Source organism: Ceratotherium simum, chromosome 11 (genome assembly GCF_057802395.1).
Source record: "Ceratotherium simum simum isolate JZ-2026a chromosome 11, ASM5780239v1, whole genome shotgun sequence".
In the NCBI taxonomy this organism is placed as follows: domain Eukaryota; kingdom Metazoa; phylum Chordata; class Mammalia; order Perissodactyla; family Rhinocerotidae; genus Ceratotherium; species Ceratotherium simum.
In genome coordinates this window covers 49622129-49642085 of record NC_141910.1, presented here as the reverse complement: position 1 = coordinate 49642085, position 19957 = coordinate 49622129, and the positions used below count along the sequence as shown (strand labels likewise).

The 19957-nt window shown below is 45.6% G+C and overlaps 1 protein-coding gene across 3 annotated transcripts in view; it reads left to right on the top strand.

The window, feature by feature from the left end:
• The window catches only part of XDH (xanthine dehydrogenase), a 64081-nt gene that overhangs the window by 24416 nt on the left and 19708 nt on the right, over positions 1–19957 (top strand). For all 3 annotated transcript variants that reach the window (XM_087436955.1, XM_087436953.1, XM_087436956.1), the window contains 12 exons: positions 933–1042; positions 3178–3362; positions 4821–4995; positions 6425–6508; positions 8503–8672; positions 10857–10980; positions 12692–12811; positions 13691–13787; positions 14672–14796; positions 15585–15718; positions 16141–16228; positions 17452–17538. In XM_087436955.1, the coding sequence (XP_087293081.1) occupies positions 933–1042; positions 3178–3362; positions 4821–4995; positions 6425–6508; positions 8503–8672; positions 10857–10980; positions 12692–12811; positions 13691–13787; positions 14672–14796; positions 15585–15718; positions 16141–16228; positions 17452–17538 (1499 nt within the window). The remainder of the gene's footprint in view (positions 1–932; positions 1043–3177; positions 3363–4820; positions 4996–6424; positions 6509–8502; positions 8673–10856; positions 10981–12691; positions 12812–13690; positions 13788–14671; positions 14797–15584; positions 15719–16140; positions 16229–17451; positions 17539–19957) is intronic.

The window sequence follows — 19957 nt, the reverse complement described above, 5'->3', positions numbered from 1 at the left end:
TTTTACTATGTCTATGCCCTTGAGGTTATTCCTTCCCATCTAGTGTACCTGCAGAGTGGAAACGCCAGATAATGGTGCACTACTGTGCCGCTTTCCTTGTCGGAGGGTCCCCCAGGCCTCCCCCAGGTTCCATGACTTGCCAAGAGGACTCGCAGGGCTCAGCAGAGAGTTGTGCTCATGGCTACGACTTATCACAGTGGGAGGATACAAAGCCAAATCAGCAAAGGGAAAAGATGCAGAGGGCAAAGTCTGGAGGAAACCAGGCACCAGATTCTAGAGTCTTCTCCAGTGGAGTCAGACAGGACACACTTATTTCCCCCAGCAACAAGTTGAGTTGTGACAGCATAAGTGAAGCGCTGTCTACCAGGGAAACTCATTGGAGACTCAGCACCTGGGACTTTATTGAGGGCTGGTCACATGGCTCTGGTCACACACCAAAAATCCAGACTTCAGAAGGAAAGCACATGTTCAGCATAAACCATCCTGTCTGTGCAAACAGTTCAGGCAGAGTGCATCCTTCTTATCAGGGAATGGTGGGAACCCTCCTGGATCCTAGTTCCCAGAGGACAGCAATGGCTGACCTTGTAAGCAGGCCTGTCAGAGGATACCAGCCTACTGTGTCAACCCTTTGCTACCCTCTTTCTGGCTTCACAGTCAGTGACGTCACTCTGGTAGCTTGAAATTAGTATGGTGGGAGTATTTATACCACAGAAACTAGCAAATACTATAATCAGGGTTTTATCTTTTTTTCAAAGAATTTATTATTAAACATTCGCCAAACACCATTGCTTAGGGATCTCAGATGGAGAACCTTGGCCCCCATTGTGCCAGCCACTCCCTCTGACTGTGGGCATCAGAGACCAGGATGGAGCACCCACTACTGGATTGTCCACGCTCTCCCACTGATCCCCCTTCATCTGGCCTCTGTACAGGCACCAGGAGGACGATTCAGATGGACCACACTTTCTTCCCCGGCTACAGACAGACCCTGCTACGTCCGGAGGAGGTGCTGCTGACTATCGAGATCCCCTACAGCAGGGAGGTGAGACGCTGCGCCTGAGTCGCTCCTCTTCCTGCCGGGATCCGGACAAGGAGACCAGAGTCCCCTCGGGACAACCTTAGCATCTCTCAACTTTAAGTTGGTGCTCTCGTCTCTGAACTTTGCCTTTAACCAACCATATTCCTCTCTGGACGGTGACAAGTGTGAGGGTTGGGGTGCTCAGGGCGTGGACTGTAAAACCAGATGGCTAGATGTGTGATCCTGAGCGAGGCCTTTCACTCTTCTGAGCCCCAATTTCCTCATCTGTAAAATGGGCATAGTGGTACCTACTGGGCAGGTTGTTGTGAGGACTGACAAGAAATAATTCATAAGGTTCCTGGCAGATGTCTGGGGGCCAGTGGAGATCACCAGCTGGTAGCTCACAGCACAGAACAGAGGAGACTGGGTTTCACGTGGTGAGGCGTGGGGTTTGCGTGCTGAGTGGATAAGCTGCCTGTGAGTCAAATGCTCACGTGCAGACCTTGGGCTTGAGCAGACGTTTATTCGCTGACCTTGCTCTGGGTTGGCTTGGGCGGATTTCTCTTCACGAGCGGGATTTCTGGCCTGTTCGGGCAGGTCTGGGCGCCTCTGGCTACCTTGCTCTTCTTCCTTGGGGCCTGTGGTGGCTCGGCCTGGTGAGGTTCTCTGTCTCTCTGCAGCTCTTGATCACACAGCTCAAGACACGTTCCGTGACGGGCCTTTTAGAAGAGTGAGCGAGGCCGGGAACCAGCCCTGAAGGAGAGCACTAAGGCTTCACCACACCTAGTGCTTTAGCCAGGGTTACAAGGCCCGTTTTGCCCTTGCTAATGTTGGCCTCCTAATGAGAATGCTAATTAAATTAGAGCAATTATGTCCCTGAGGTGGTTTCTCAATGATTCCCTAGCTTGTCCTTACAGACCATTTTGAGCAGTGATTCCCAGAGTTCTGTATCTCACAGATCAGTAAACATTTTAAAGACATTAGGAGGTGGGGAAAGGAGGAGGAAACAGGCAGAGCCCACCCCGGTTTTTATTTTGCCAGGTAGGGACATTAACAACAAAAAAATCATGTCATGAAAGAAAGATCTTAACACCCAGAATTAGGAAAGCTTTCTCAAGAAGGAACAGTTGATGACCTGACAGCGACATGTCACCGCATCGCAGGGAAAACATCACCGTGGCCTGTCACAGTCTGGAAGTGAGTGCTGGAACCTCTGTTCCAGAACCAAGTTCACACTCTGGGCTCATTGCCCCAGGGCGGTGTTTGACACCCAGGAATCTAAACTAGCTTTTTCATCAGGTGGGGTCTCCATGGCTTCTTCAAAGAAAAGCCTGTGGCTATTTTGTGGCCTCAACAGTGGGCCTCCTTGTGCTTTCTCCACTAAACCTTTCCTGAAACCTCCCGCCTTTGATGTTAATCACAATTTGTGGTGCCAGGGTGAGTTCAAACCTCGAGTGGAACATGACACAGAAAGGGCTTCACATCAGATGGTTCTTACCTGGAAAGCGACTCACGCTCCCCTCCTGTCCCCAAGGACAGAACCTGGCTTGGACCAGGGGGAAAAGTATGTTCAAAGCACAGAGGCAGCTATCGTTCCATAGTGCGATTCTTTCAGGAAGATTCTAACTGTAGCCAGTGGACTGGTAGGAGAGACAAGTTAGAGAGAGTGTCTGCGGAGGCCACAAGCTGAAGGTGTGTTTCAAACACCCTTTGGCATCTCGTTGTATCTGCTCAAGAGGCAGCCAGGCCAACAGAGCTTTCAGCACAGTCCCAGAGAGGCCGGGCGGGCTCTGACACTGGCCCCGGGATGGGGAGCCGTGGGGGCTGAGGGGTCTCTGAGGAGACTTTGTGCAAGTGCCTTCCCTCCCCGAGCTGTTGGTTTGGTTGAGAGCACCCGGTTCTCCTTTCTCCGTGACCTTCAGTCTCCCTGCCTAACAGGGAGAAATCCTGACGCTTTCCCAGCTTCTGGGAACGTTATCTGGAACTTCTCCCGACAATGTGATAGCTAGGCCTCGATCTTTGATGCCCGCCACCAGCTCCTTGCTGATCTGCAATGGTATTACCGCCTCACCTCACCGCGTGTCCCTGGGTTTCAGGCTCACCATTTTGCAGTCCTTGCAAAACGAGGTGGGACGCAGGTTCTTCCCTGTTATTTTTAGGGTGAATATTTCTCAGCGTTCAAGCAGTCCTCCCGGAGAGAAGATGACATAGCCAAGGTGACCTGCGGCATGAGGGTCCTGTTCCAGCCAGGAACCACCCAGGTAAAGGAGCTGGCCCTTTGCTATGGCGGAATGGCCGACAGGACCATCTCAGCCCTCAAGACCACTGAGAAGCAGCTGTCAAAGTAAGAGCTACCAGTAAAATAAAACTGCTGCTGCTACAACTGCCATGCTAGTGCTGCTGCTACTACTATGACTACTAGTAGTATTACTATTGCTGCTACTACTATTACTACTGCTATTACCACGGTTACCACTACTGCTATTTTTACTGTTGCTACTAGTAGTATTACTACTAATAGCACTACTAATAGTATTTGTACTGCTATACTGCTATTACCATTGCTGCTACTATACTACTATTAATACTATTACTGCTGCTACTGCAGCTACAACTACTATTACTTTCGCTACTACTGCCAATATTTCTACTGTTACAATTACTACCAGTAGTGCTACTCGTATTATTACTACTACTACTACTGTTCCTACTACCATCACTATTGCTATTATCACTGCTGCTATTCCTACTACTATCACTACTATGACTAGTATTACTACTGTGGCTACTATTACTATTGCTACTGCTATCACTGTCTCTTCTACTACTAATAGTATTATTAATGCTACTAGTATTACTGCTGCTACTTTGGGTATTACTACTAATAGCGTTACTGCTGCTACTCTTAATGCTATTACTACTGCCATTACTGCTACCGTTAACCACTATTACTATTGCTACTAGTACTGCTGCTGTCACCATTACTACTAATAGTAGTATCACTGCTGCTACTACTTCCACTACTAGTAGTAGTATTACTGGTGTTGTTGCTATTACTATTAATACCATTGCTTCTTTTGCTACTACTGTTACTTCTGCTTCTACTAATACTATTGCTATTGCTTCCAATACTACTACTGTTGTTGCATCTGCCACTGCTAATGTTACTGCTATTAATATTGCTGCTGCTACTACTACTATTGCTATTGCTGCTACTACTATTACTATTGCTAAACTATTACTACGACGACTACTATTCCTATGGTTATTATATGGCAGCAATTGTACCAAGCACTTCACTGGCACTATCCTATGTTATCCTGACAATAACTATATGGATAGACAAAGCTTAACTTTGGAGTTTGGCTCCTTGGTTCCAATTCCCGGCTCCAACACTTACCAGATGGGTAATATAAGTCAAGTTAACATAACCTTCCTATGCCTTGTTTTTCTCATTGGTAAAATGAGTATAAAAATTTCACCTACTACACTTTTTAATTTCAATTGAAAGTAATATTTCATATAAAGCACTTAGGACATTGCCTAGTACATTGAAAGGACTCAATAGATTTAACTATTATTATTATTATTGTGGTCTTTTTTTTATTGTATCTGTTTTTAAAGACGAAGAAACTGAGGCTCAAGGAGGTTGAGTAACTTGCCTCAAGTCACATAACTATAAATATCTGAGCCAAATTTTGAACCAAGTTTCATATGACCCCGAGGCCCTGTGCATACCACTCCACACAAATGATTCTGAGGACTGGGTGGGAGCCATCTCCCATGACCTGCTCTCTGGCAGTTTCTGGAATGAGAAGCTGCTGCAGGACGTGTGTGCAGGCCTGGCGGAGGAGCTGCAACTCGCCCCGGACGCCCCTGGTGGCATGGTGGAGTTCCGGCGCACCCTCACCCTCAGCTTCTTCTTCAAGTTCTACCTGACAGTGCTTCAGAAGCTGGGCAAAGAGGACTTGGAAGATGTGAGTGTGGGGCCTGGGCAAGGAACAGACTCTCTGCAGCACTTTTGTTTGGGATTTGGGAGGCTGTTCTGGGCGAGAGAGTGCTGTGGACCAAGTGGTAAACTTGCTCCTTTCCTCTAGATGTCTAAGGGCAGAGGGGCAAGGACCAGGGACACAGCCCAGGGAGCCACATGGAGATGGGAGCCAACTGGGTGGCTGAGAAGCAGAGTCAGGGACATGGGTTCTTGTCCTGGCTGTGACATTACTTCATGTGAAAACTTGAATAGGTCACAACTCTCTTTAAGTCCCAGCTGTAAAATCTGCAAAAGGACCCCCTGGTAGACCAGATGATCCTTCCAGCAGTATAGCTGTTACAACTGTGGCCTTGGAGTTAGAATGGGAATGTGGAGTGTGGAGGGAGAATGTAGAGTGGGGCTGCTACAGCTGGGGGGGAATGTGGTCACTGAAAGGGTATGTGTTCAGGAGAGGGTGCTGGCTGAGGTGGAGCTCAGCTCCTGAGATTGGTTCATTTATTTTGCACCTCTTATACAGTAAGATTGCACCAGGTGCTAGGGGGCAGCCTAGAGTGGGAGAGAACACGGTTAGTAAAGGTCAGCCTAGTGTGGCGACTGAGGAGATGGAGCGTGGGGGAGCACAAAGGAGAGAAGGCTTCACAGATGTGAGGACAGCAGAGTGAAATCCCTCTTTTAAAAACATTGGTAATATCTATTTTTTCTGATTATAAAAGAAACAAACTTGTGGAAAACAAAAAATACAGAAATGTATAAAGAAAAAGTTAAAATTAGTTTCAGATTCTAGAGAAAAGCATGGCTAATATTTTTGCTTATTCCTCTGATCTTTTTCCTACATTTATCTGTCCATCTGTCCTTCTGTTTGTCTGCTCCATCTCTCTCTCTCTCTTTCTATTTGTTCTTCCATCCAGCTACCTATGTATCTATCATCTTCCTACCTTTTGATCTGGGTATATTATTTTCTAAACAGATTTGGGGTCATGCTGTATATAGAGTTTTATGTCCCCCTAGATTTCATTAAGATTATATTCTGAACATTTCCCATATCATTAAATATTTTCCACAAAACTGAGGAGGAAAAGGAAGACTTTTCCATGAAGGCTGGGGGAGCAGTTTATTCCCAACAGAGAGACCAGCATGCACAAATGCAGGAAGAAGGGAAATTGTTTGGCGTTTTGGGGGGAAGCACAAACCATTCATTATGCAGGTGCAAGGGTGGTAGGAGAGAAGTTGAGGCTGTTATTAAATACTGAGATCTCAGAGCCCACATTCAGATGTTGAGGTAGGTCTAGCCGGTGCTATGAGTATAAAATGAGGAGATGATGGGAACAGTTGTTACTTTTATTACTTGAGGACAACCAAGGATGGGATCAATGATGGAAATAGTCGTGATCACCTCTGTCGTCTTGCCTCCACAGAAGTGTGGTAAACTGGACCCCACCTTCACCAGCGCCACCTTACTCTTTCAGAAAGACCCTCCCGCCAACGTCCAGCTCTTCCAAGTGAGTACAGTGGGTGTTCAGCTGATATCAGGGGCCCGTGCAGGCCACATCAGGTGATGCTAACCATTGGCAAATGACCTACTAGACTTGTATGTAGGTGCTTAAAACTCCTTGCTGTTTTGCATAAATATCCAGCGAAGAAAATGGGAATCATATATTAATATAAATGAAGCTATTTTCCCCTTGCTCACTTAAATTTCTCTCTTGAGATTACTCTCATCTTCACCTGCTCCTTAAAGAAAAAAAATTTTTTTCCATTTTGTCTTTTCTGGTGCCTCTGTGGTACTAATGTGCAAAGCCAGGAGTTCTCTTGAGCATGTAAACAAAACAAAACAAAAGACCAACTTTCTATCAATAACAATGTTTTTTTGTGTGTGTGTGAGGAAGATCAGCCCTGAGCTAACATCCATGCCAATCCTCCTCTTTTTGCTGAGGAAGGCCAGCCCTGAGCTAACAGCTATTGCCAATTCTCCTCCTTTTTTTCCCTTTTTCTCCCCAAGACCCAGTAGATAGTTGTATGTCATAGTTACACGTCCTTCTAGTTGCTATATGTGGGACACCGCCTCAGCATGGCCAAACAAGGAGTGTGTCAGTGCGCGCCCAGGATCCAAACCCCAGGCCGCCAGTAGTGGAGCACGTGCACTTAACTGCTAAGCCATGGGGCCGGCCCCTCAATAGCAGTGTTTTAAGAGATGCTAGGTAAAGAGCCAGCTTTTCCTATAAACATTTTGGATTTTTTGGGCCATACAGTCTCTGTTGCAACTCCTCAACTCTGTCATTGTAACACAAAAGCATCCAGAGACAATACATAAATGAATGAATGTGGCTATGTACCAATAAAACTTTATTTATAAAAACAGACAGTGGGCCAAATTTGGCCCATCAGCCACAGTTTGTGGATCCCTGCATGAGAGTGTAGTAGTCCAAAACGTGAACTCTTTGCCCAGCTGCCAAGACTTGATTCCTAACTCTGCCATTCATAACTATAACAAGTGACTTCCTCTCTCTGCCACTTGGATGAGTTAATTATGCCCACCTGCAAATGTGGACAATGATGGCACCTGTTTCTAGGATGGTTTTGAGGATTAAACGCATTAGTAAAAGTAACTAGCTCAGATAGTTCCTGGTATATAGTAAACATTCAATGAATATTGGCCCTTATTATTATTACTTTGAAAAACACATAAAACAGGGGCTGGCCCAGTGGCGCAAGCGGTTAAGTGCGCATGCTCCCCTGCGGCGACCCAGGGTTCTCCTGTTGGGATCCCATGTGTGCACCGATGCACTGCTTGGTGAGCCATGCTGTGGCGGCATCCCATATAAAATGGAGGAAGATGGGCACGGATGTTAGCCCAGGGCCAGTCTTCCTCAGGAAAAAAACACACACACACACACATAAAACAGAATTTTATTATAAAAATGAATACACTTTAGAACATTTTGGAAAATACAGAAAAGTATAAAGAAGAAAATAAAAATCACCCAAAATCCCACCTCCAAGGAAAAAATCATCATTATATATATATTTTTTATTTTTTTCCATTTTTTCCTATGCTATATGGACATGTGTACATTATATTTATAATATATTTTTCTACAGAATTTGAATCATTATACACACTAGCAAACAACGTTTTATGTCTTCTTTTTACATTTAACATGAGCATTCTTCCCTTCTAATTAAAATTCTTCAGAAGCATATTTTCACAGTTGCATACTACTGCATTGTATGAGCACATAATTTACTTACCCAGCCACCAATGAATGGACATGGAAATTCCTCTTTTTTGTTGCTGTTCCTGGGTAGAGTGATACTATGACGACCTGCTCAGTCATGTCTTATCTGCCTTTCCGTTTCCTTTGCCGGGTGCCCTCCTGCCTCCTCCATTCACTCCTCAGGTTGCTTTGGCCTGAAGCTCTCCAGGGCTTCCCTGGGCCTGTAGGGGAACAGTGTCCTCTGCAGCTCAGCCTGACTGGTGACCGTGTTGTTCCAGGAGGTGCCCAATGGTCAGTCTGAGGAGGACATGGTGGGCCGGCCCCTGCCCCACCTGGCCGCAGCCCTGCAGGCCTCTGGGGAGGCCGTGTACTGTGACGACATCCCTCGCTATGAGAATGAGCTGTCCCTCCGGCTGGTCACCAGCACCCGGGCCCACGCCAAGATCAAGTGAGTGTAGTAAATACACCCGGGAGGAGGGCGCTGGGAGCACCTTGCCAGGCACTGGAGATGCCGAGATAACGAGGGTCCCCCAGGGTCTCCCGGTCTAGAGAGGAGCATGGGGACTCATCTGAAAACCAGTCTGGAGAGGAGCAGGAGAGGGTAGGGGCTCAGGGGTGCCTGGGAGGGGGAGGTGATGACACTGGTGAGATAGGCAGGGCCAGTTAGGAAAGTGCTGATCAGGGAGATTACACTTGGCCCTGGGCAAGCAAGGAGGGGCTGCTGAAGATCTTTAGCAGGACCAGGCTAGATCTGCGCCTTGGACACTGGGCTAAACTCCAGTGCAAGATGTCGGGAGAACTGGAGTCAGCGCTGGGGGGAGGAACACGGCCTTAGAGTCTGACAGACCTGGGATTGAATCCCCACCCCAGGGCTTAGCAACCGTGACCTTGGCCTGCGTGCTTCAGCTCTCAGTTTCCCCATATGTAACAGGGTGTTGTTGTGAGGATCAGTGTCCACAAAATACCTAGCAGAGAACAGCCGCGTGTACCTATTTGTCGAACTTTGAGAGCCCAAATGGCAAGAGTTGCCACCTCTATAATGACAATAATACCTAACACTCATATGGCATTTAATATTTGCTGCAGTCTGGTTTAAAGCATTTCACATATATTGGCTCATTTATTCCTCACGACAACCCTACAGGCAGGTCCCATTTTCATGTGTATGTTCCAGATGAGGAAACTGAGGCCCCACAGGCAGGGTCAGTTACTTGCCCCAGGCCACGCAGCTCACAAGCGGCAGAGCCGGAGCTGGAGGCCAGGCAGCACTAGCGCCCGGGCTGCGCTGCCCCTGGATGTTCAGGCCAGAGACTGAGCTTGATTCCCTGGTGGGCACAGACGCACACCCTGCGAGTAGAGCAGCGAGCAGAAACCCCCCTTGGGCCCTGCCACTTCATGGATTAGGGATCAGATCTCACCATTGGTCTTTCCTCTGCTGCTGCTCCTCGCCTGGAGATAGGCTCCAGGAATGGTGACCTGGACACAGATAAAAGCTAACAGAAAAATAAACTTTTCCGGGTCCCTGAAAAAGAAAATGTTTGTTTCAGGTGTCCAACCACAGGGTAAATTCATTTGCCTTTCTCCTTGTCTGGAGCCCATATTGACAGTACCATGACCTGCACCGTCTACACTCAAACAACTTTGCTCCATCCGAGTGATATCTGAATGGATGCAGGAGGATGGGGGTGGTGGGGGAGGGACTTTGTAGTAACTGCACCGATCAGGGCTTTCCCGGCTGCACGCTCCTGGAAGGCAGTGTGTAGAGCAGAAGCGGCCCTGACTTGGGCATTCTTCATGACTTAACCTCAGTCTTAATCCCAGCTACGCTGCTCTCTGGCTGGTGACTTTGGACAAGCTACTTAACTTCCCTGAGCTTGAGTTTCCCCGAGTGTAAAATGGGGATAATGGCAATGACTTTCTGGGGCTCTGGTGAGGGTTACCTGTTTGGAAGTTGTTTGGTACTTTCAGAGGGGTTTCCATACGTTTCTCTAGGGGCCTCTGCCCTATTTCCCCATGGGGACATGGGCCAGAGTGAGCAGTACGTAGTTCAGACTGTTAGAAATGACAAACTCTCCGGGCAGTCTCCCTTTGAGGTTTGAATTGCCTATTTATGGCCGGGGTACCCCGCCAGGCTGGGATAGCTCCCTGAATGTGGGGAGAGAAATCTGGCTGTGTGATGATGTCCAGGGCCATTGGATCGGTGGGACAGCAGGGCCCCCATTTGCTGATTCTCGATGGGCATTAGCTGTGATGTGGGTTTATCTGGAGCTCTCCGAGTAAATGCTGCACACTATGATTTGGTTCTCTTGTACTTGGAGACCAAAATAGGGCCTTGTATAAGGTCCATGTGGGTGGGCCTGTCCTATTCATCTCCTATCCGCCGCAGCACTCAGCACAGTGGCCTCACGTGGTAAGCATTCAATCAACACTTGCAGAATAGGATAGGATAGGATAGAATAGTATAGAATAGAATACAATAGGACAGGGTAGAATAGGATAGGATAGAAAGTGGAGAGGGGAGGAATTAGAGTGGGGGAAAAACCATCAAAATGAGGACAGAGTTATCCAATCAGGTGACAGGTCTGTCTCTTCGGTTTTTTCACCTGGTGCCTCACACGGCTTATTCTTGCAGGTCCATTGATACTTCAGAAGCTCAGAAGGTGCCAGGGTTTGTTTGCTTTCTCTCTGCTGATGATATTCCTGGGAGTAACAAAACTGGACTTTTTAATGATGAAACAGTCCTTGCGAAGGATGAGGTATGTCCTGGATTTTTTTTTCCTACGAAGTTAGTGGAATGGGTATTTAAATTTCAATTTGTGCTCGTTCCTTCAAATCCATAATCTTGAAAAGATGATACATTTGCACATATTGTGGCTGTCATCCAATTGGCAAGTATTCAGGACAATCAGTAAAAGGATGGAATATGCCTGGTAGCACTTCTAATTTTAACTTAATGTTTACTTGTTTATTTAATGAATGGCTGCTATTTGTACATAGTAGGATGACTCCATGCCAAAGTGGCATTAAAACAAGGCTGGTGATTATATTTGAACTAACAATCTGGTTCTTAAGGGTACAGTATTATGCTCCTTTATTAAAAGAAAATAATAATATATTAAACAAACTAGCCAGAATAGAAATCATGATACCACCACTACATGTATTGATAATTCACTTACATGAAAGTTCATCTATTCATTTCACCTATATACAGGCAGTTCTGCCAAAAAAAAAAGTTTCCAAACATTCCAAGAAAGACAGCTGCTACAAAAATCCATATTCTTTTAGGACAGTTTTCAGACGGTCACTTTATAATTCCAATACAGATCAAATGTTGCAAATTGGTGGAGGGTAGGTGTGGCAGAAGGGCAAATTCACCTTGTTATTGATATAAAAGTGAAGAAGAGAGTGAAAAATTACAACCATGAGAAACAAGGACTGCAAAAGGAGAGCATTTGAAAGAAGAACAAATCACTCTACAGGCTTCAAGAGCCTCTAAGACCATTGCTAACATTACAGTCAGTGATAATCAGCCAGGTTCAACAACCACTGTGTTAACCAATTAAGTCAATACCTCAATTGGGTCCTGAAGAGATAAATATCAGAGACAGGCATGCTAAGGATTGGTTCCTGTTGTCATAAACTTCATATTCCAAACTGAAGAGTTGGCAATTTTTCTATGTTTATTGTTGGGGGGATGTTGGAAGAAAATTACCTCTGAAGGAGATCCATTAAGATTTATAGGGACTGAATTATTAAATGAAAAGAAAACAATAATCATTATTCTATAAATCTAACAAAAAAACTGGTTTATGGGTCATCAAGTCTAAGAAACAGCAGTTGGGAACTACTGCTTCTGGGCATCCAGATGAAGGATAAGACATGATTGCTGCCTTTGACAAGGTTTACGTATAAATCTGGTAAATGGAAAATAAAAAGAGAGGGGGGTGGTGGAAAGAAAATGAAACTGGGATCAGGGGCTAAGATTTAGTCATGGTCTAGTAATGAGCCAGTTGTGATCTTGCCTTCTGGGTCTCTGTCTCTTCCCATGAAGAACAAGGGTGTTGGAGTTCGTGTTGACAGATATACTTCTTGCTTCCATACCTCCCATTCTGCTGCTCTTGACAGACATCACTAATCAATCACCACATTCTATCGTGGGCAGCTTCTCAACAGGCCACCAGTACTAAGTCATCAGAATTGGCCCTAGAATTGAAGCAAGTTTGCCATCCTGATACGAGAGATCTCCAACTCCTATTTCACTTCTACTGATTCTAAACACTTATGAAGAAGCACATAACCCCAAATAGTAGGATAAGGAAATGAAAAGGTCCCAGGGCATTCCTAAAATGTGCCTTAACAGGAAATTGTGGGAGCAGGGATTTCCTTGGCCTTTTTGAACAAACCAAAATAATTTGCTTCATGAGGAGTCTAGTTATGTTCTTCACACTCTGGCTCTGTTTCTAGGTGACTTGTGTTGGGCACATCATTGGCGCTGTGGTCACCGACACCCCAGAACATGCACAGAGAGCTGCTCAAGCGGTGAAAATCACCTATGAAGAACTTCCAGCCATTATCACAATTGAGGTAACTAGGACGGGCTGCCCTGTAGAGAGGAGAGCTCCCTGGAGGCACCTTTATTAGGATCCTCTAGAGGAGATTCGAGCAGAGACGGGATTTGACTAGATAGGTTTTTTTTTTTAATTATTTTAGTGAGGTCATATTGGCTTAGAATATTGTGTAAATTTCAGGTGTACATCACTATATTTCAGTTTCTGTGTAGACTGCATCATGTTCACCACCAACAGTCCAGTTTTTATCCGTCACCCTACATATGTGCCCCCTTACAAACACTTTCATGCTCCCGTCACCCCCTTTTCCTCTGGTAACTGCTGATCTGTTCTCCTTAACTATGTGTTTGTTTGTTTATCTTCCACATATGAGTGAAATCATATGGTATTTGTCTTTCTCTGTCTGACTTATTTCACTTGGCATAATACCTTCGAGGTCCATCCATGTTGTCACAAATGACACGATTTTGTCTTTTTTTGTGGCTGAATAGTATTCCATTGTGTATGTATGCCATGTCTTCTTTTAGTTAGGTTTTAAAATCTCTTCCAGCCCCGGGATTGTGTGGTCCTATGAAACCCTCCCCATCGTGATCCTAGACTCAGTCTACTAATGGCCAAAGGGAGCTTCTCCTTCTCAATTTCAGCTCCAGCTGGTTCCTTAAGGGATTCTTTGCTTTTCCTCAAGATCCAAGGTTGTCCGTCTATATCTGAGGAGATGGAGGAACATGACTTCCTGGGCTACACATGAGCTTACTTTAAGTCTGTATAAGAAGCTAATAGAGATGCCTATGTGAGAAGGGAAAGGCAACAATTCCGAGAGCTTCTCGTCCCCCAGTTGGAAACCACCTTCCTCCCCCTGAAAGCCAAGTCACTGAAGCTTCTTTCTGACCCTCAGGATGCTATAAAACACAACTCCTTTTATGGATCTGAGCTGAAGATTGAGAAAGGAGACCTCAAGAAGGGCTTTTCGGAAGCAGATAACATTGTTTCAGGTACAGCTGCACCATGCAGCAGTGGGGTTGGGCGGCCCTGGTTTTTGAATGAGATTCAAGAGCTATAACTTGAGTCCTGGGATAGGGAGGTGATTTCCTATCACTTCCTAGCAGAAGAGCTCCTCTGATGTTTGTAACAAAACAGTAGACAGTTGGCTGGGAAAGAATTTCGGTCACCTTAATCTCCACTCTCCTGACTCTAGGCTGGATATGTCTAAGTGATTCTAGAGAGATGACAGTGTGTCGGATTTGGAAGACTGTCTAGGGAAGATAACTGCCACAGTTGCCTGGCTGCCCTTGGGTCTGCTGGGCCTCTAACCACACAGACCCCTGGCCCTCCCCGTGGCCCTGAAGGCTAGTGCTCCCCACTCCCTTCCCCTTCTCCCCGACCCCCCACACTGTGAAAATACGTCCATTGTTCTCACCCAGGGCAAGGCTGCTGCTCAGACTCCTTTTGGAATTGTTTTCTACTTTGGCTATTGTGCATCACTAAGTCACTAGTAAGTCAATTCTCCAACAGGCCTGATAGATTCGGTTCTAGAAGACATTTTCAGCTCTTCAATCACATCTGTTGATTCTTTCTTTACCTTTTCCAATATTTTACAACTATAGTTTTAAAATCTTCAATTTCCACTGGCTCCAATGAGAAGAGAGCTTCATGCCTGATGCATTGCAATGTCATTCTAGTTTCTTTGTTGGGGTGGGAGTTCAGCTCCCAGATGGGTAAGACTTTGAGACCCTTTTCCACCCCAGCTGGGGAACCTAGAGGTACCTGTGAGCAGTTGGTTCCTGCACGAGGCACTTGACATGTACACTCTCTCCTTAAGCAAGCTCGCCCCCTCTCCAACCTGGGGCTCACTGTGGGAGTCTTATTGCTTCCCCAGGAGAGTTGCACATTGGTGGCCAAGAGCACTTCTACCTGGAGACGCACTGCACCATCGCTGTCCCAAAAGGCGAGACAGGGGAGATGGAGCTCTTTGCGTCTACACAGAACCCCATGAAGACCCAAGTAGGTATCCTGTGGTTCAGCTCAGGGGCCTGGGGTGGGCTTCAGAGTTCCCAGCAGACCAAGAGTGGCATTGTGGGAATGTGAAGAGGGAGACCTGGGCTGGTCCAGAAGGAGGTTTGGGGGTAGTGGTCCTGCAGCCAGACTCTGTCACCAACAGGCTGGTGTCACTGAGCTTATTACATAAACTCTCTCATCTATACACTGGGGCTTGGAGGGGTTGTTATAATGATTAGATGAGTTATAACATTTGTATAGAGCCTAGTAAGTGTTAGCTGTTATCATTCCAGTGCTACATGGCGTTGGTCAAATCATATCTGGCCTCAGTCTCCTCATCTGTAAAATGAAGGGGTTGGGCTAAGCAACAGCCACAGCAACAATTAAATTATCTGCAGCAGCTCAAATAAATTTCTGCAGCGAAAAATCCCGCATCTCTCTATTGCCTGTGATGTGACAGTGGTAGCCAGCATTTTTGGTAACTGTCCTGCTCTCATGACCCACCAGCTCCTGGTCAGATGGAATGAGTTTTGGCTCTGAAAGTATGCTGTGACCAGCTGCTCGCCCCTCTGGTTAAAACAAGTGTCTGAATTCAGTCTGCAGTGACTGCTGGGTGCCAGACCCCAGCACCACTACCCAAGGGCTGCACTGGGAGGGGAGGGGGATCATCAAATCAAGGGATTTCAGAACTCACAGCAGTAATTAGGCCTGTGCATATTAGGCAGGCTCTGGGTCAGGCCTGAAGTCAGTCCAGATGGTGCATTCAGTGCAAGTGATTTTTATTTTGCCCCCAGTCCTTTGTTGCAAACATGTTGGGGGTTCCAGCAAATCGAATTTTGGTCCGAGTGAAGCGACTGGGAGGAGGCTTTGGAGGGAAGGAGACCCGGAGCACTGTGGTGTCCACAGCAGTGGCCCTGGCTGCATACAAGTGAGTTCTCCCAGTGGACTCTGGGAAGAAGAATAAGGTCGCCTCTTCCAGGAAGGCTTTCTGGTTTCCCCCTTTGGGAATTAGATTCCCCTTGCTTTGCATTTCCACGGCTGTCTGTGTTTGGAACTCTTGGGCATAGGGATGAGGGAAACCTCGCCTGGTTCTTTATGTCCCAATGCACATGTCCGTGTCTTATCTTCCCGACCTGGCTGTGAGGGCCCCAAGCACAAGGACACACCTCACCTCCTCATGCTCCTCACCTGGTACAGCGCAGGGCCTCGACAGTGAGGCAGCCCAGTGCGGGTCTGCGCCCTGTGCCAGGTGGGAAGAGAAGGTTTCCTTGCTGTTCTCCTCCCTGAGAATCACGGGGCTGGGCTGTCCTAGAGACTCCCAGGTTTCTCACCCTCCGCTGCCTCCCTCAGGACCGGCTGCCCTGTGCGCTGCATGCTGGATCGTGACGAGGACATGCTGATAACCGGCGGCAGACATCCTTTCTTGGCCAGATACAAGGTTCTCAATGTCGGGGGCTGTGCCCAGGCGGGCAATGCCATCTCATTGGGAAACCTGGGGATGAAGATCCAGGGATTCTGGGATGTGCTCTGACCTTTTCCATGACTATCTGTAGAAGTTCAAAGAAGAACTAGCAATGAGAGAAATTCAAATCAGCCAACAGCACAGAGGGGTGATGCTGGGGAAAGCTAGTGGGCCATCTCCCAAGCAATGCCACGGGGTGGTGTTCTCGACTTTTGTGAATTTGAGGGGTCTTTGTCCGCTCAGGCTCAGAAACATGATTTGTCAACAGACCCGGGGCAAATCCATCCTGCAGCATGGCCTAATGTTAATGTGTTCACAACCTGATGTAAAACTCATAATGACCACTTAGTAATTTACAACGAGAAGTGATACTTCCCATGGGCCTAGACCGGCACACATTTTTAGGGTGGGCATCTTACCTGCCAGACCATGTGCGGCTGGGCACTGCCCCGTTTCCCTGTGGGACAGTCCTTTTTCTGGGCTTTTATGGATGACCAGTTCCTGTTCTGACCATGCACCCTTCTCTCTACACGCTAGTATAACCTTACACGTCCCATCTAGCTCTGTAAACCTGGGAGCCCTCTCTCCCCATGAGCTGGCTTTGAGCATTTCCCCTTTGACCTTCTCTGACTTTGTTTTGTAATTTAACTCCCCAAAAGTGATTGTATTTCTCCACTTCCCCAATTTTAGTGGGCTTGAAGAAAGTAACTTGGTCTTTTGGGATCTGTTTCCTCAATTACGAAATGGCCTGTAGGGTTTGGTTTGATGGTTACATAAAGTCAGGGAAGTAAAAGCACATTCATGCTCATCCAAAGTGTAACTTTTATTGTTTGCTGGCCAAAAGCTGTGAGGGAACTCTCCGGCATCTTTCCTATTTTCTCTTCCCAGCACCACCCCACCCCCACCCTTTCAATGCCAACATCCTCTTTTCTCCCTCCTCACTCCCTCTGGTAGAGCCAGAAGCTGGGAGTAGGTAGAGAGAAGGAGGAGTCTGGGGAGAAGGTGTCCAGAGGTGAGGAGCCGGGGGTACGTCACTGGGGAGTTGTTGGTTCCTCTCCTCTTCACCCGTTAAGTTCACCTTGTTTTCACGGTGTGATGTCTTGTTCTTTCCATTTCCTCCAGGTAGCGTAGATGGGAGGAAATGATTAGAGATAGACAGAGCAAGGGGATTGTGGAGAAATCACTCTCCTTTTTGGCAGGTTGGCTTCATGAAGACTGGGAATATTGTGGCTCTGGAGGTGGATCACTACAGCAATGCTGGGAACACCATGGATCTCTCTCAAAGTGTAAGTAGGACTCTCCCCTGCATCCCGAGGGTGACCGGGAGGTCAAGGGCACGCCCCACAACCTGTTCACATGTGCAAGCACAGTGTTCTTCGCTTCTTGCCTGCTACGGTTGCAGTACTCTCCTATATGGTCCCTGCCTTTGGGTTCTCCATCCTTGGTTAATCTCTACAGCACAGAGATGATCATGTTACTTCTCTGATGAGAAACTCATCCTTCTTATTCAAGATATTTTGCCAAGCAAGCAAAGTTAGTTACAAAACTTTATGTACAGTATAGTGATATTGTATGTGTGTGTAAGTAATGTTAATTTTATGTATGTATATATATATATACACATATATATATAATGATATGCAGGGAAAATGTGTGAAAGAACATACATCAAAGAGTGATTGGATGAGATTAAGGTGGTCACACACTGTCATTTTCTACATTACACATTTCTACATTAAACATTACTTAGAATTTGAGTTGAGGAGTTGAATTACTTTTTAACAATTTCACTGAGGTGTAGTTTACATACCGTAAAGTTCACCCATCTGAAATATGTAATTTAATGGTTTTTGTAAATTCAGAGTCATGCAACTGTCATCACAATCCAATTTTTGAATGTTTCGATCACCCAAAATGATCTCTTGTACCCATTTGCAGTCACACCTGTTCCCGCCCCCCAGGCCCAGACAACTGCAAATCTACTTTCTGTCTTTATAGATTTTCCTTTTGTGTGGTCTGTTTGTATAAACAGAATCATATGCTATGTAGTCTTTTGTGTCTGGCTTTTTTCTCTCAGAATCCTGTTTTTGAGGTTCATGCATGTTAGAGCATGTATAGTCCTTCATTCCTTTTTATTGATGAAGAATATCCCATTCTGTGGGTAGATCGTATTTTCTTTCCCATTTACCACTTGATGGACATTTGAGTTGTTTCCAGTTTTTAGCTTTTATGGATAATCTGCTTTGAACAGTCTCGTACGAGTCTTGTGTAGACATATATTTTTGTCAGTTTTGAAAATTGACAAAATTACCGTGGTGGTACTACTTCTTAAAGTTTTTTAAATCTTAACTTTACAACCAGACTAGTTATATAGGCATAGATTCTCGTAAAATCAAACATTTCAGGACAAGTAGAAGTTCCCATTGTCCCCACTAGGGGTGCTGCTCCTCTCTGCCAGGGGCTTTCTGATTGGCTCAATTAGGAAACTTCACACTGCAGATCTCAGGTAAAAACTGTTCAAAGTAGGAAACATTTCTAGTATTCTCACCATTTATAACACTTGCTTCTTGGTGCTGTAGGAAAAGTCAGGTTGAAAAAGATACAGTATTTGTCCCCAAAGACCTTACAAGCTTTTTAATTCAATCCAGCAAGTATTTTTCAAGAGCCTAGGGTGGAAACATAAGGAAGAACATGGCATTGTTTCTTCCCTCAAGAAGTTCACAGTATGGTGGGGGAGACAGATAATAAAAGACAAAATGAAATAGAAGTACAAGTTGACAAAGTGCTAAGCGAAGCAGAAATGGAATTGAGACACAAAAACCACCTAGGATGACTAAGATCAAAATAATCAGAGACACAAAAAGAAACCTATGGGAAATAAACTAAAACCAGGATGAAACACACAAATATAAGCTACCATTTATCTCATCAGAGAGGTGAGTTATTACACCTTAGAGAAAGAACAGCATGCTATAAAAATGGAACAGTCGGAGAATAAAAATGAACTCTTGTGAATTAAAACTGTGAAAGCAGAAGAAATGAAAGAAACTTGAGGAGCTATCCCCAAAAAAGAAAACATTGTGGAAAAATAGGAGAGAAAATACAAGAAAATTTGAGGTCCCATCCAGGAGATCCAAAGAATAGAAGTTTCAGAAAGAAAGAATGGAAAAAAGAGAAAGAAGAAAACTATCAAAAAGTGATTCAAGAAATTCCCCAGAACGATAGGCACACATTTTGAGATTAAAAGAGCCCTTCCAGTCACCTGCACAATGAAGGAAAATGAACCTATGCTGATTTACATCATTGTGAAATTTTAGAAACCTGAGGACAAAGAAGATTTTACAATTTTCAGGGAGGAAAAAAACAGAACTCATTCCAAGAATTAGAAAGGCATTGATTGGAGTTCTCAATACCGGGGAACTAGAATGCACTAGTAAAATGCCTTCAAAATGCTGTGGGAAACTGGGAAACTTATTTCCAACCTAGAATTCTATATGCAGTCAAATCATCAATTAAGGGTTAAAGACATTTCAGATGTGCAAGTTCTCAAAAACATTCCTGTCTATATATTCTTTTTTGAGAAGATATTGAAGGATGTACTCCAGCAAAATGAGGGTGTAGAACTAAGAAAGAGGAAGACATGGGATCCAGGAATAGGAGATTCAATATGGAGAGAGGCAAAGGAAATCCCTGGGATGAGTGTGA